General features: G+C 48.0%; 1 protein-coding gene and 1 long non-coding RNA gene across 2 annotated transcripts in view; one reads left to right on the forward strand and one right to left on the reverse strand.

The window, feature by feature from the left end:
* Positions 1–9,726, forward strand: part of FLI1 (Fli-1 proto-oncogene, ETS transcription factor) — a 145,393-nt gene extending 135,667 nt beyond the window's left edge. The window contains exons 9-11 of the mRNA XM_058687297.1: positions 6,690–6,779; positions 7,106–7,130; positions 7,221–9,726. Coding sequence (XP_058543280.1) covers positions 6,690–6,779; positions 7,106–7,130; positions 7,221–7,503 — 398 coding nt within the window. The 3' untranslated portion in view covers positions 7,504–9,726. The remainder of the gene's footprint in view (positions 1–6,689; positions 6,780–7,105; positions 7,131–7,220) is intronic.
* On the reverse strand, positions 1,995–7,752 carry LOC131487049 (uncharacterized). Its single transcript, XR_009249587.1, has 3 exons — positions 7,651–7,752; positions 7,327–7,466; positions 1,995–5,526 (listed from the first exon to the last, which is right to left on the reverse strand). It is a non-coding gene; the product is annotated as an uncharacterized LOC131487049 (long non-coding RNA).
* Positions 9,727–16,113: the final 6,387 nt, after the last annotated feature.

A 16,113-nucleotide genomic window follows, 5' to 3' on the forward strand; every position in this document is an offset into this window, starting at 1 on the left:
TCTCATTCACCTTCAAATTTCAATGTATTCATTTATTTATGTCTCTAGAGACTCATGGTTTCTAATTCTATCCACTAGATATGTGTTCTTATCATTGTTTAATCTGATGATGATCTTGCCCCAGTGGGACGCCATTAAAGTTGGCATCTGTGCTCTTTGATAGTTCCCACCAATCTTTGAGCACTTCTTTGTTTTTCCAACAACGTATTTGGGGCTCCCTAGCCTAGCCCCCAAATCAGTTGTTTCTCCAAGGATCGCTGGTTCTTTTTAATGGAAAATGATATTTAGAGCCCAAAATCTGGGTACTAGGTGTGCTCACTGCTATTGCAGGGTCACTGCTCCCATGCCTTTCCAGGGGACAGAGTTAGGTAGCATATGTACATACACACACATACATCATACACACACACACACACACACGCGCGCACGCACAGAGATATCTACATGTATACATATGCTGTGTTAGGATTCTCCAGAGAAACAGAATCAATAGGATGCATAGAGAGAGAGAGAGAGAGAGATAAGAAGGGATTTATTATAAGAGTTAGTTCATGCAATCGTCAGGACGAAGTGTCCCACAACGTGCTATCTGCAAGCCGAGGAACCTGGAAAGCCAGTGATGTAATTCAATCCAAGCGAATCCAAAGGTCAGAGAATGGGGTGAGGGGTCGGGGCAATGGTGAAAATCCCAGTCTGACTCCAAAAACCTGAGAACCAGGCGTGCCAGTGTCTGAGGGCAGAAGAAGGTGGATGCCTTGGCTCAAGCAGAGAAAGAGAATTTACCCCTCCTCCCCCTTTTTGCTCTACCCAACCGATTGGCCTTTAACAGATTGAATGACACCCACCCACACTGGTGAGGGAGATCTTTACTTGGTCTGCAGTTTCAAATGCCAATCTCTCCCGGAAACACCCTCACAGACACACCCAGAAATAATGTGTTGCCAGCTATCTGGGCAACGCTTAGCCCAGTCAAGCTGACACTTAAAATTAACCATCAGATATGATTAGACATTGATGTCCATAGTTATTTCTTTATCTCTCCATCTATATTGAAAACCTGACATTTACTCAGATGCGTCCATTTCCAATCTAACACCACAGGGTTCACCCTAGTCTTTCCCTTTCCATATTGTAATTCCCTTATTTGACAGTGAGAAACATGGCTTCCATTTAGCATAATTTAGGCACTTACTTATCAGTCCTCCTGCATGCAACCAGTCTCCTATCTCTGCTGCACCCCCACCCCCATGTGACATTCCTTTCCCTGCTCTGGCTCTCAGTTCCCACCCTGGCCACCTCACTACATGGGCTCCCTCCTTACCCCATACCAGGCCATGCTTCCATATGTTGTCCTCCTCATCCTGTCCAAGCTCTGACACCCCAAGCCAGGCCACCCCTCTGCAGGGACACCCTCCTCCATCTGCTCAAGCCCTGACTCATGACAGGCCGCACCCCTGTCCCCCATGGGTACTGTCTTTACTCCACCTGGACACTAGCACTGCACTCCGGGACACTCCACACGAGAGCCCTTGTCCCCCAGGGCAGGCCCTGATAACACTGCACTCTGATACTTACCTCATTCTGTTCCCTGTATGGCTTCAAGAATAAATACTTCAGGAGAGAAAAGAAAAGAACGGGAAAGAAGGGAAAAGGAAAGGTGAAAAGAAGAGAAGCAGATAAAGGGAAGATCTGGAAATATACATTTAAAACTGCACAAATCTTGCTGAACGTATGTATGTTTGGGCCATGGGTGAGGACAAGGGACTACAAATCTCACTAATGTGGTTTCTGCTTGTCTCTGTACTCTCTCTCTCTCTCTCTCTCTCTCTCTCTCTCTCACACACACACACACACACACACACACACACACTCCTACACCTTTTGAGATGAAGAATCTAGAGTACAACAAGAGAAAGGAAAGAAAGATATAGGAGTTAACCAGAGAGACCAAGGAGCTAGGAGCTGGTTGGGGATGGGCATACAATAAAACAATCTTTAAAAAAAATTTTTTTAACATTTATTCATTTTTGAGAGACAGACAGAGACAGAGCACAAGCAGAGGAGGGGCAGAGAGAGAGGGAAACCCAGAATCTGTAGCAGGATCCAGGCTCTGAGCTCTCAGCACAGAGCCCAACACAGGGTTCGAACCCACAAACTGTGAGATCATGACCTGAGCGGAAGTCGGACACTTAACCAACTGAGCCACCCAGGCACTCCCAAATGAAACAAATAATCTTGAGCTGGGTATCCAGGGGAGAGAGTGGAAGGAGATGGGGAAGGATATGTCCAGCCAGTGTGGAAAAACAATACTCTCGGATATGCCACAAGTGTTTTTTGAGGGAGGCTGGGGTTAAGAATGGCATCAACTTTTTAATTACTTTTGATTATCAATCGGTGCTAAGATCCAGATCTATTTGTATTTGAAGGCCTGTGTCCTCCATTAGACTATAAGGACATGAAGGGCAGGAGCTATGTCCAATGTTTTCTTTTTAATTCCTAGGACCTAGCAAGTGCGTGGCTTTATGGAAGGGTCTGATACATGCCTGTTGTTTGTCAAACTGCACCTGCTGGGCAGAACATGTCCAGGGTCCAGCTGCCCAGCAGGTCTGAGAGGCAGGGTAAGGTGTCTGTCCCCAGTCTTTATGGTTAACTCCAGAGACACACAGAGAAAATAAACATGTGAGAGATACAGTTAAAGTATAAGACCAGAGCACTATTATAATTTGCTGGCAATTTTTACCAAGCCAGTGTTTGGTACTGATTGGTTTCCCCAGAATATGCAGTATTTCTTTCCCAATGAGTCTTGTACTGCCTCTAGGCTCTGGCTTTCAGAAATATTTAATCAAGTACCACCCATACTTTAGCAATACTTTCCAGATACCCCAGCTTTTCCTGACAACTTCCCTTTCCTTTGCTCGGTCCTTGTCTTTTTTAGGAACCTCCACTTACCTAGTTTTTTTCTGAATAACTCAAAGTTTTGTCTTAAAAAAATCATAATAGAATATTTGACTACTTGGAAACCAATACACGTAAGATATCCACCTGAGACCGTTATGTGAAGAATTCAAGCTGTCTCTCCCAAGGGACATAGTCTATAGGGAAGAAATAGGAACTTGCCACTGATTCTGAAAAGCAAACTGAATTTGGATTGTAGCTAAAACCTGCCAAAGATGGTTCTCAGTCTTCTTTCCATGCTGAATATTTAACGAACCTCAGTGATCATCTTATCAGAATCCAAGACACAAAACTCCCATTGATCCAAATTTCCAAGTGGCTTCAATCCAGCAACAAATCCTAGACTTGGTGGTTGTGCTCAAAGCCAACCCTTGAAGATTTCGGTCAGATGGAAGTGAAGAGAGGGTAGCAGAGGAAAGTGAGGATTTCCATCCCCACAATAACCTGTGTGGCCAAAGACACAGTCATCCCCTAAGCTGCCCTTCATTCTTAGGACACCTGCATTCGCCCAGGATTCAAGCAACTCATCTATGGGAAATTTGGTTCGCTCCAAGAGGAATATCCTGGAGTATTTGTAGCATTTCCAGAAAATTCTGGAGACACCATAAAAATTACTTGCATACAGTGTGCCTTAGGTCAAGTCTTACTTTGCAAGAAATATCTAGATTTCAGGAGATCAGCTGTTCAGTTTGTTGCGGGTTAATTACAAATGGTCCCACAGCTTTGCCTTGGCAAATGCCCGAAAGGCAATGGAGAGAAAATTGGAGTCAAAACAGGGTCTCATAATCCACAAGCAGTAGGCACCTGGAGGGAGCCCACTCCACCTCCAGCACTTTGGGTAATCAGAGCAGATAGACAATTGTCCATAAATAGGAGGTCCTGCTGGTTTTCCTGGGAGAAACTTGACAAAAAGACAGAGGGACTGATACTTGGTTTCCGAAATACACGTTTATGTATCGTAATGCAAAAATATTAGTTTGCTCAGAGTCACAGCTTCTTTAGAAGGTGAAAACCATTCCTCTCTAAATCCTCAACCATCTTAGTCTCTGAGAAAAAATGGAAAGATTGGCCTAACCCTGGAATTTCCTGGTCTTAGTGGATTTACGACCCAAGATCCAGCGGATGACCCAGGTCATAACTGCTGGCTGCACAGCAAATTCAATTATCCTAAATTCCAGCACACCACCCTTCTTCCTGTCCCTCACCCCTGCCTTATCATAATCTTTCCTGGGCCATCGACCCCCACCGGGTTGTCTGAGCCCAAGTTTAATCTCTCAGCAAGCTCCGAGCTAACAATCAATGCTGAGGGACATCTCATCAGAGGGAGAAAGCCACATTCTTGATGAAGAGCAGTGACATAAATTCAGCCCCAGCCAGGCCCCACCAGCACAAAGGACTAAGTAAATCAGTCTTGTCCCCTCTTCTTGACCATCTCTGAGGACAGAGAAAACAGTGTTGGGATATGAGAAGTTATTTCTTGAGATTTTACAGCAGATCCTCTGACAGCAGGGAGGCCCTTGCTAACTGATAAAGGACAACTCTTCTGAACGGTTTTATATTGTGCCCATTATATGCCTCTCCCCACCCTGGCTGCTTATGGTTAGAGAATAGCCTTACATTATTTAGACAGGCCTAATAAAAGGTGGGCCTTTGAGTTGTAAGGGGTAGGCACTCACTCTGGTTTCCTCAAGTACTGGGAATTTACTCTAAAACATCCATGGCAATGAGGAAGACGGACATCTGGCAAAAATGGACAGACAGCCTCATGGAGCCCTGGAACAAGAAAGCTGCTAGAGCCTAGGGAGTTCAAGAGAACGTGCTCCTAAGTTCCCATGACTAAGAGACCTGCTTCACATCTTCCCTTGTGGCTGTCCACTATGTCATGCCTCGATCTCTCCATATTCCCAATGAAATATTTGAGAGGAGGCCCGCTGAGTTATTTACTTGCTAAGCTAACTAGTCACCTCACTCTGAGCACCTCAAGGTTTACTTGGAGCTCATGGCTTAGCTGTCCTTGGGTCAGGGCCCAACAGTGGTGGCCAGGAGAGTCCCATGTTGCAGAGCAAGCCTGGCTCTTCCCTGAGTCAGGCTGTGGGCTCGGCAGGCACCCAGACCAACTGGCCGGGCCAATCCTACTGCCAGAGTCAAGACGACACTGAGCGCAGAAGGACCCAGCCCAGCACCTCCCGTGAAAGCAATCCCCAGTTTCAGCTTCCAGGACTTATTTGGTTTCCATGCTTCACCTAGAAATCTGAAATCATCTTATGAAAAGTCTAAAAATGGCGTTTTACACCAGGATACTGCATCACTTGTCTAAAACATGGCATTTTGGGGAGGAAGGAAGTAACACGGAGTGAAGCAGGCTATCAGTTTTCATCTGATCCTTACAGCAACCCATCGAGGTGGGTGTTACTGAGCCCCATCCGAGATGAAGGATTCTGAGGCTCTGAAATTAGGTTAGTAGGTGGTCTTGAACCCAGGCCTGCGTTTCCACCTGAAATGTCATGGGGCCAGCAGCACCTGCCGACTCTTTTGGGGTTTTCCACCTGTATGGACTCACCTCCTTGACACCTGCCACGGAGGAGACAAAGCAGCCCAGAGAGATGTTTCCACCTCTGAACTGAAACACAAAGCAATCTACAGTTTTCAAAGCGTCTTCACATATCTCTTTGTTCCTGTAATACACCTCTCTCTCTGAGTATGTTACCTATTTACGGGTTTACCGTCTGTCTCTCCCCAGTGGAATGTAAGTTCCATGAAGGCAGGCTTTTATCCACCTCCTTCCAGGCTGCATCCACACCTTGCACATGCCAGCCAGCCCCAGGGAGGTGATCAGCACACATTCTTGCACGAACCGTTGTCCTGTGAGACGCTCTTAGTTTGATGCTCACTCTACAAGCAAGGTGCTCCTCGGAGGCTGGCCAGCCCGAGTGCCCTTGGTGCTGCTTCCAGCCCACGTCCTGATCTGACAAATAGATGCTCTTCGGGATGGAAGAGGAAGCTACTGTCAGAGTTTCTAGAAGTCTACGTCTACAGCAACGTTTGGCCCACCAGAGAAAGGTTTTCATTTGTTTGGAGAAACATTCCTGGAAGCTCTCCCCACCCCCATCAGGGTCCCAGGGGAGAGGGACACCTGGCAGCGCCTGGGCCCAGCTCCGGCCTGACCACCCAGGTCCACGGGCTCCCCTCCCCTCCGCCCTTCACCCCACCCCCCCTCCCCAGCCCGGGTCCCTCCTCCAGCCCTCTGAATCCAGTCCATTTAAAATGTCCTTTGAAAAGGTCTCTGTTTGGGTGAGTGCCGTGGGCTCTGCCTAGAGAGCGGCAGATTATCTGAAAATAGGTGTTATTGATTACAACCAGGTGGTCTTTGTGGAAAGGCGTCCACTTGAACCAAAATAAATATTTGCCGGCACAAAGAACAAGCCGGTCCCTGTTGCGGGGCGGGGGCGTTCTGGCGGCCGCGCCAGCAGCCAGCGGCCCCTTCTGGCCTCCGGCGGCCGCTGGGCGCGTCGCTGCGCAGCCCGGGGATTGTGTTTCTTCAATTAGGACAGAAACGCGCAGGGGGTGGCCGGGGGAGCACAAAGGCCCCGCCGCCTCCAGTGCCAGAGGCCCGCGGCCGAGGGCCGGCTGCAGGCTCGCAGCCCGCTCGGGCCTGGCGATCGTATTTTCTTTGGCTTTCTGGCGCGCTCCTTATTATTTATTTCTTTTCTCTCTGTTTTATTTTTATTTTCAAGTTGCCGGCCGGGCTGGATGCCGTCCATTCACCCCGCTGCCTTGGAGCGCGGCGCGCAGACAGCCGGAGCCGGCTCGGGCTCAGCCCCGCGGTACGCCGGCCGCCCGCACCCGGGGAGGGCGCAGCCGGGGGTGGGGGACCGTGGGGGGGGGGGTGCGCTGCGGGGGACGGCCGGGGCGGAGCCGGGGCGGGGGGCGGGGGGCGGGAGTGGAGGCGGGAGAGGCGGTGCGCAGCGGCGGGGGGGGGGGGGGGGGGGCTGCCAGGCTCCCCTCCCCAGGCCGGGGCCCACGTGACCTGGCGAGAGAGTCATTTTCTGGAGAAGACGACAGTAATTCGGGGTGAGATTGGGGGTCAGTTCAGGAGGAAGCCTGAACTTTGATCCCTAGTGAGGTCCCTTCTCTCTCGTTCTATCTGCAGACTGGGTCCCTGCCTCCTGCCCTGGGTGAGCGCGGACAGCCTCTCGGGGCGCCCCAGCGGGCGTGCGTTCCCACCCCCTTCCCCAGGTCTGAGGAATCTTCTCTTGCCTCCCCAGATCCCCAACCCAGCTTCTCAGGAGACAGCGGCCATTCAGCGGAGAGAAGTGGGGCGGGTCTGGCCTCTCCATCAGTTTAGGGAGACCGAGAGCGCGGGGCCATTACCACGTCTTGAAGAGGCTTTGGGGAGCCTTCCACCCGCACCCGGCGGCCAGAGGCGGTTGTCCAACGTCAAGGGTGGAGGGCTGGAGGCGGAAAAAGACACCGGAGCCTAGGAAGCAGGAAGGGCCTAACTCAGAGCGATTCTGGAAGGCAGATAGAAAAGCTGGGGTCAGAAAGTAGAGAGACGGGAAGGAAATCAGAGATAGATACAGTAAGCCATTCCTGTCAAGATCAGACAGCAGGAGAACCTAGGGCCCGGCTGGCCAACTGAGGCAGGAGAGGGATCGGAAAGGAATCCCACAGCTCTGAAGTCCCCGCATTACAGACCTGGTGCTTCTCCCTGCAGGTAACATGTTCCTCCCTAACCCAGCGTCCTCTTGCTTCCAGAAGACATTCCTGGTGGCTGCTTTGCCGTGGTCTCTCTGCCGGCAGTGTACTAAGTGTTGTCAAGTAGAATTTCAAGACACTTACAACATCCCTGCCTCTGTCCCTCTTTGGCACCAATTTCCTTCCTTCCCCAGATCATAGCAAGAGCTGCCATTAAGTCCAACGTGGCATAAAGCAGTATGCCACAGGCCAGCCCCTGTGGAGTTAGCGTGACTTTCCATTCCAGAAGGGAACTCAGGGCATGGAGAGACATTGGTAGGTGCCTCATTATGCCTTGTGCTCTTCAGCTTTCCCCTGAGAAGTCACTTCTGGAAAGAAACACTGGCTACCCGAAGCCATGGCTAGTGAGGGCCAGCTAATTACAGGGACCTCCCATCGTAGGATCAGGTTGAGGTAAGACCTGGGAGCAGGAATTACCTTATCAAGGTAGAAATACATCAGCAGGCTTAGTCATGAGCAAAGCTGTCCCCAGATTTGCAAGAAAAAGACGGCTTAGTGGTGGATGATGTGATGACTGCTCGGAGCCTGAAAATACATCGTGTGGCATCCAGAAGCAGAATTTTTTCAAGAACCAACAACAATCTCTAAGGATGTGTAATTTGTTGATTCCACCACTCATTAGAAAGCCAGCTCCAGTGTGCAGGTCTTTGGAATCACCTCAGGCGCCTAAAGATTCTATCTCCAGAGTCAGCAGTGGAGCCCAGGGATCCTGCACTTACAACAAATGCTCTCAGAGGATTGTGGACACAGCATGGCCTGGCACATACCCTTAGTGGTGTGCTGGTGAATGCTTGACAACTTGCTCTCGACGGGGGTAGGGTCCTGATTTGCAGCCTTTGCTGATTTCCAGGGTACAAATGCTTGCACGGTAGCCAATTTCAAGCTACCGATGGGAAGAGTCTGAACTCGGATCTGGGAAGAGAGACTCACAACTGGCTCTTGTAACTGGGACCCTCCTGAGAGACACAGCAATGAAGTGATAGGTCTTTGGGGGCAGAAGCAGGAGAGGAGGCTAGATTCAAGGACTCTGCCCACTGCACCACACCATACCTCCCTGTCCTCTTAGTAAGCAGAAATCGTGACCGCAGAGCCCACGGGTGAGCCCCTCACACTAATGGCTTTGACCACAGCCCAAACGAAATCAGGAAGCAGAAAAGAAACAAACACTTGCAGTCTGTCTTTCCTTCCTCTTCACTTTGCAATGGAGTCCTTAAGAATGTGGTCCAGCTGGAGAAAAAAAACCTGAGTGCCCAACTCCTGGGGTTTGTGTTCTTTGAGGGGAAAGCGAAAGAGGCAAGGGAACAATTCTGGGAAATGTGGGCAGAGTCCTGGCAAATTTCAGAGGCCAAATAGAAGGCATTTTCGCCAGCTGGCCCTGAACGATTCTATGCAGGGCCTCAGAGACACTGTGGCAGGATGGGGACAGGGAGGCCAGCAGAGTGGTTGGTCATGCTGGGACAAAGAGGACAAAGAGAAGGCTATGGTTCCTCTTTTCGTGTTTCATTCAGGGGCGGCATAAGAAAACCACAGATATTAAGTTCACACGAAAACTACATTAAAAAAAATGAAAACAAAAGAAGCATCTGATCGGATCCTCTAGAACTCTGGAAGTTTAGAGATGGCCCTTATTTAGAGACATCCCCACACATAGAGTCATGTTTCTAATTATTCAGGCCTCTGCTGGCTCTTGCTTACTGAGAGCTCCAATTCACAGAATCATGGAATTATAGAGTTCATTGTAGAGAGAAGAAAAACCTGAGGCCCAGAGAGGTAAAATAATTTGCCCAAGATCACACCGCTGTTCATTCAGCAGCAGCTAGAATTCAAATGTCCTAGGTCTAGGCGGGGCCTGGACCTTTATCTTATCTAGACCCCTCGACCCTATAATGTATTCTCTCTGAGTTATCTTCTACTTAAAATTACTGTAAAAAAAATGCATGGCTATAAAAGAAAATCTGCAAAATAGAGACTATTAAAAAAATGACAGTAAACATAACCATCGTGTTACCATCCACACATGATGAGATAGTGACTGCGAATCACCTCCACATGCTTCTATCTAGACCGGTAGTTTTCAGGCTCACGGTTTATCAGTGTCTCCAGGAAACCTGGTAAAAATCCCCATGAAGCTTGAAGAATCCTAATGCCCAGGTTGTGTCTCTATGGGATTAAATCGGAATCTGGAGGTGGGGGCGGCAAACATCAGTATTCTTTGGAGCCCCCCAGATGATGTCCATGAGGACCACTGGCCTAGCATATTCTTCTCCTGTATCTTTGCATAGCCAACTCCATCCCCTGGGTCGGTTTTCAGTGTTATCTCCTCAGAGAGGACTTCCCTCATGACTTTACCTAAAGTAGCCCCTCCCCCCGCCCACCCAGTCATCTCCATCTGGACCCTTTTTACTGTTCTTTGTAGCCTGTCTTACGGATCATGTATTTGTTTTTTTCCCATCTCCCTCCATTGGAAAGTAAGCCTGTGACAGTGGGCTCTTGACCACCTTCTTCATACTTGTATCCCTTCTGTACTTAGCAATCTCAGGACTACCAGCCCTCCAAACACATTTGATGAATGAATGAATGAATGAATGAATGAAGTGAATTTATGGTTACTTCTAAGTCTTCATGTGTATATACACATATGTATAAATATGTATATGCACATATACATATGCAACAAAATTGTATGTTTTTAAAAATATTCCAGATTTAAATTTTAAAAAACTGAAGTGTGTATAATTTTCGGTCCACATTTCTTTCACTTTGCATTGGAGGAACATTGTCTACAATCATCACGTGTATTTTAAATGTGATTTGTAAGGCACTGTGCTCTCACATCCTGCACTTTGGATGTGTTCCAGGAGCACTCTCCTCTCTTGATCCATACCTTCTGCCCCCCAACATTGGGCTAGCTCTCCCCAATGCCTCAGGCTTCACCTTGATGTCTGTTCTTCAAGCAGGCTCTCACAGGTGCCCCAGACTAGGTTAGGAGCCCTCGTGTCCTATCTCCCCTTTGACAACTGTGTCTTCCATCAGCTGCCCCTAGAATATGAGCTCCATGGTGCTCCTTGTGCATTTTATTCTCCTGCACATGTCCAGGACCTTGTTGAGTGCCCACATATGTGTTGAAAGTAGCATGGTATTACACTCTAGCTGGGTCCACACTGCTTTTAACCCACTTCCCTATTGTGGTACACTTAGGTTTTTCATCACTACAAATAATCTGGTGACACCTAGCCTTGCGTACGTCTTTATGTGAATTAAGCTATTAGACATCTGCAGTGAAAATAACTGTAAATTAGAATCTTGCTTTCTAATGAAGACTGTGTGTTCTCCTACAGTTTCCCAACTGATCTTCTCCTCAACTTTTCCTGCTTATTGCCCTCATCTTACAGATGAGAAAGCTAGAACTCAGAGGTTAAGTCGCTTGCCAGAGTCATTAAAAAGCCACTGGGAAGAGTCAGGATTGGAACCCAGGCCTCCAGGAGAGAGGAGCTGGGGAAGGGCCCAGGAATTTGCACACAGCATGACCTGTGCTTGTGTAGCTGGGCTGTTCCTGCCTCCCCGGCTGTGGTGAAGGTAATATGGGGAAATTAATATAAATGTGTAATACACACCTACATACCAGCTCTGCCCTCAGTAGCCACATACAGACCTCGGGCAAGCCCCTCTCTTCTCATCTGTAAGATGGGAGATAATGATATTAATTCAGCTCATTGTGGAGAAAATGTCAAAGGACCTCAGCTCTAGTGGACTCGTAATAAATGATAACTTTCTCTTCCGCCACCCTAACCTCTCTAGAGTCCTAGACTTTGCAATTTCATTTCTCAAAATCTTTCACGGACATGTTGTCAGCCCAGCAATGACTGGATGACCCAGAATATTTCTCTTAAATATTCTAAACATAGTGCCTATTAAAGAGCTCCCTTGGGGTATGCCACGGCTGCCTCTGCACCACTTAACAGCCAGAGGCCAACTTTTCTCTGGGGCCGGCATTCACTTTGTGATCTGGAGGTATGTGGCGCCACCTCCTGGCCAGAGGCACACTGCACTAACGAAAAGTGCAGGCTCCCTTATGACAGACCACTGTCTCAGCGTCCCCTCCCTTTAGCCTTCCTCTCTAGTTAGTTCAATAATATCACCCGTTTCTACTCTCCTAGTCAAGCGGTGGGATATGAGAAGCAACTGATGCTTTCCAAGGGCCATTAAGACACATTGGACAAGTCATTTCCTTCTGGAGCTCTTGGTTTCTCCACCTGTAGACTAACAGGGTAGGATCAGGAACAGGATCGTAGGTCCTGTTCACTGTTAAGTGTGTAAGGTTCTGTGCATCTGCAGGTGGAAGCAGAAGCAGTGATGGGAGGAAGGTGAGCTACCTTGCCTCAGGTTAAGTTCGAGGCTGGGAACAAAAAGCAAAGGGTGGAATCTAGGGAGTAGGAAATGATGAGACTCAGGCACAGGGTGAAGGCACAGGGTGGGACGAACCACTGTGGTCAGGCTCTGCCTTTCCTTGTCTTTGCCCATCATCAACGGAACCATCACCTTAGCATCACTCAAACTACCATCCCGTGGGAGCCTATGGTAGCCACTGTGCTAGGCGCTTCACCTATTATTTCGTTACATAGTATTTCATACGATTGTCCTTCCAGTAGCTCTTTAACATAGGTATTGACTACTGTTATTTACAACTGGGGAAAAAAAGTAGTTCATAAAGGTTAAGAACTAGTTTTAGATAAGAATGGCCAGTAAATGGAAGAGTGAAGCTTGGGCAGATCTGCCTTCAAAGCCACTGAACTTCACATTGTATTTCCTGCCTTCAAAATCTCTTTCTTTATTATCTATGTTTTTTTTTTTCTTTTTCTTTCATGCTTTCATCAGGGTATATCCTTAAGAGGTGGTCACAGATTCAAGTTGTGATGTGGGGCACCGAGAGAGCCATCGAGATAATTATGGTCTCTAATGTCACTCTTGGTTCAGCCGAAACCAACTTTGCTGGTGATGCAAGAGCCCACTAATTAGTGAATCGCTTACTTTTCACTTCATCGGGTTAGATGAAGTCACTTCTGTGATGGTGGAAACAAGCCTTTCACCTTCTTCCTGGGCTCCTTGGATGCCAGGTGCAAAGGTATGTGCAGGTGGCCTCTGTGTACGCCCAAGGAAACGGTTCAAGTATGTGGTGCCTTCTCTGTTCCCCAGACACAGACTCCCAGCCCTATTGTCCTGGTGAGCAATCCCCTGACCTCGGTTGCCACCTTCCTTGTGAGCTTTCTTTCAGGACCAGTAATCCCTGGGCATGAAGGCTGTGGGCAGCCCAGGAAAGAACACCAAACTAGATTATAGAAGCTCTGGGGTCTGGCCCCTGCTTTCCTATCTGTATGTATGTATCTAGGTGATCTGGGCAAGTCACATGGTCTCTGAGCATGTTTATCCTCCTGAACAGTGGGAATGCTGGCACCTTCCTTCCCTCCCTTGACAGCTAGTTTCCACCTCCAGTTTATTCTCCAATCCATCCTACACACCAACACTGGAGCTATATTTCTAAAATACTCATTTAATCATGTCTTTGCCCCTCAGAGACTGTGGTTGACTGATGGAGCCAGGATTCAAACCCAGGGCTGACACCAAACCTCGGACTCTTGACCATAGAGAGCTACTTCCCTCCGCTCTGCACACCCATGCTGTGGCCACATAAACCACCCATCACCTCCCAGAAGCCCCATGCAAATGTACATCCTGTTCTGTTAGCCTAGGACTAACCCTCCCACCTGGTTGTCCACCTCTCTGCCCCTCCCCTCTCCCTATTTCAAACCTCTCCCATGCATTAAGCCCAGTCAGGTGCCATCCCCAAGAAGCCTGCCTACCCCTACCTCTACCTCCCTCGGGACTTTTTTCGTGCTTCAAACGAGCATTTTATTTATTCGATTCATCTAATTATTTTAATTTTAGTACTTGTGCATGAAATTTTGCATACAATGGTGGCTTCCTGGACCCCCAGCCTCCAAAGAGTCCCTGGATCCTAATCAAAAGAGATTACCCAGAATGCCCTGGGAATTGAATCCCCCCGCTCCCTTAGCAGACATCCCAGACCGTGTACAGCAATGAGGGTGTTTTCCTTGAGGGCACCTGTTCTGACTTTCCAACCAACCAAAATTCCAGAGAGTTTTGATCCCTAAAGAGCTGCTGGTCCCAGGCAGATTATCTCCTGCTAAGAACCCTGGTTCTGGGAGCCCAGGCTCACAGGCAGGGTAAGACTTGCAGGCTTTCAGCAAAGGGAGGCAGGCTTTTAGGAATGCAAAACAGCCACATCCACAATCTCTCAGGCCCACAGGAGCAAGGCAGGAGCCTCCGGAGCAAGATTCCAGCAACTTCTGCAAAAGCCAGAGAAGGAAAGTGGGGTATCATCAGCAATTATCGTAACATGGTCATCTGCAGGATATATTGTTAGTTAAGTGGACAAAACACTGGGGGACAGTGTTTCTACAATGCTGCCTTTGTGTAAGAATGGGGGGGGTATCAATATATCTCCCCAATGTATTGCTCATGTTTTTCAAAGTGACACAATAGCATGATAAAACTATTAAGAACCATTACCTTTCTCTAAGAGGAAGGGAACAGAGACAACACGAGAATAGAAATGAGTTTTCTATACCCTGCCCTATGATTTTTTGAAACCATATAAAATTTTTTTTGCATAATTAATCCAAGAAAACGGTTATATCAAAAAGGAAAACAATAAACAAGCTCTCATAATTGGAAATAAACTGAAACCATTGGACCTAACTCTATTTCAAGTGGGTACGTAACCACAGAGAAAAGAACTACTTCAAGTAACTTTAAAACCATTTGTTGATTCCACATCCCTAGAAGGACATATTACAGAGAATTGTGGTGTTTTGTTTTGTTTTGGGTTTTTTTGTTTTGTTTTTGAGAAAGAGAGAGAGAGAGAGAGTGTGTGAGCAAGGGAGGGAGAGGGAGGGAGAGAGAGAGAGAGAGAGAGAGAGAGAATCCCAAGCAGGTTCCATGCCCAGGGGGGAGCCTGACATGGGGCTCGATCTCACGACCATGAGCAGAAATCAAGAGTCGGCTGCTTAACCAATTGAGCCACAACCCAGGCGCCCCCAAGAACTGTTTTAATCATTTTAGAACGGTAGTCAGTAGTCTTATTGTTAACAGTCATGTCAATATCACATTATGGAAACTATTATATGTATGTTGCATAAGAGGAGGGAATTACTTTCTCCACAATCAGCAGTTTTCCAATTTAGCTCACGCCCACCAGGCTGCTTTGAGCCCCTCAGTTACAGCAGTGGCAGAAACCACCCTTCCTTCCTCATTCTTGCATCCTCAGTGCCTGGCTCACAGTAGGCCCCCCGCGAGCAGCTGTTGTGTTGAAATGGAGTCCCAGGCCCCAGGATTCTACCTAAATTCCCCCAACTCGTAGTCTATCCAATACCCAGGAGGCCTAAAGATAGTTTGCACCAACAGGCGAGGCAAATCTTCAGGGTACCCAGGATATTTCCAGATGCTAAACTAACAGATTATCCAGAGGCCCTGGTTAAACACTACCTCTTCCTAGAATATGTAAGTCCAGAGGTGTTTATTAAGCACTAGCCAGAGGCTCCACTCTGTGCTAAACTATGAGGGGTTTCTCCCAAAGTGTAAGACAGGACCAGGGATATGTGTCAAGTCTCCTTGGGTTCAACGTGAATGTCTGATGGCCCTGGTGAGTCCCCTCAGAGGTGGGCTGTGTTAGGATGCAGATTTGAACGATTTTCAACACATGGGCTTTCAAGACAGCTCAGGGTTTGAATTCCAGCCCTGCCGTTTACCAGCTAGTAACTCTGGACGAGTTCCTTACCGGAGCTGCCTCAAGTGAAAAATAAATGCAAAAATAGAATCATAGAGTCATTGGGGAAATTAAATAAAGTAATGTATATGAGATGTTTAAAACAGAACCTGAAACATACAAGGAACTCAGGAAGTAGCCCCTACGGTAAGTTTCTTCTGCTATAGCCCAGGTCTTGGGTTTCTCAGTAGTCTGAAAGCCACCTACGTCTTCTACAACAGCCAGGGCAGTCAAGGATGTATTGGTTCGAGATGCAACTCTAGTCCCTGCAGCCCCTGTACAAATCTCCCCGTCTGCAGGGCTCGGCTCCAAGGAGTCCAGCTGGGTGCATCTGGCTGGGGAGATTAAATTATTTTTGAATTCCTAACTGAATGTTCTTTTAATGGAAACTCAATGACAGGCATTGAAATAGATTTCCTCCATAACCCCTCCTCCCGCGGCGCCCCCCCACGCGGCTCTGTGTTGCGCTGTTCCCGATAACCTTTATTCCCTACCCCTGGACTTTTATCTCCCCAGTGACAAACAGCCCTTGCTGGACAGAAAGAGGAAATTCCAGTCAT

This window comes from Neofelis nebulosa, chromosome 10 (assembly GCF_028018385.1).
Source record: "Neofelis nebulosa isolate mNeoNeb1 chromosome 10, mNeoNeb1.pri, whole genome shotgun sequence".
Taxonomy (NCBI): domain Eukaryota; kingdom Metazoa; phylum Chordata; class Mammalia; order Carnivora; family Felidae; genus Neofelis; species Neofelis nebulosa.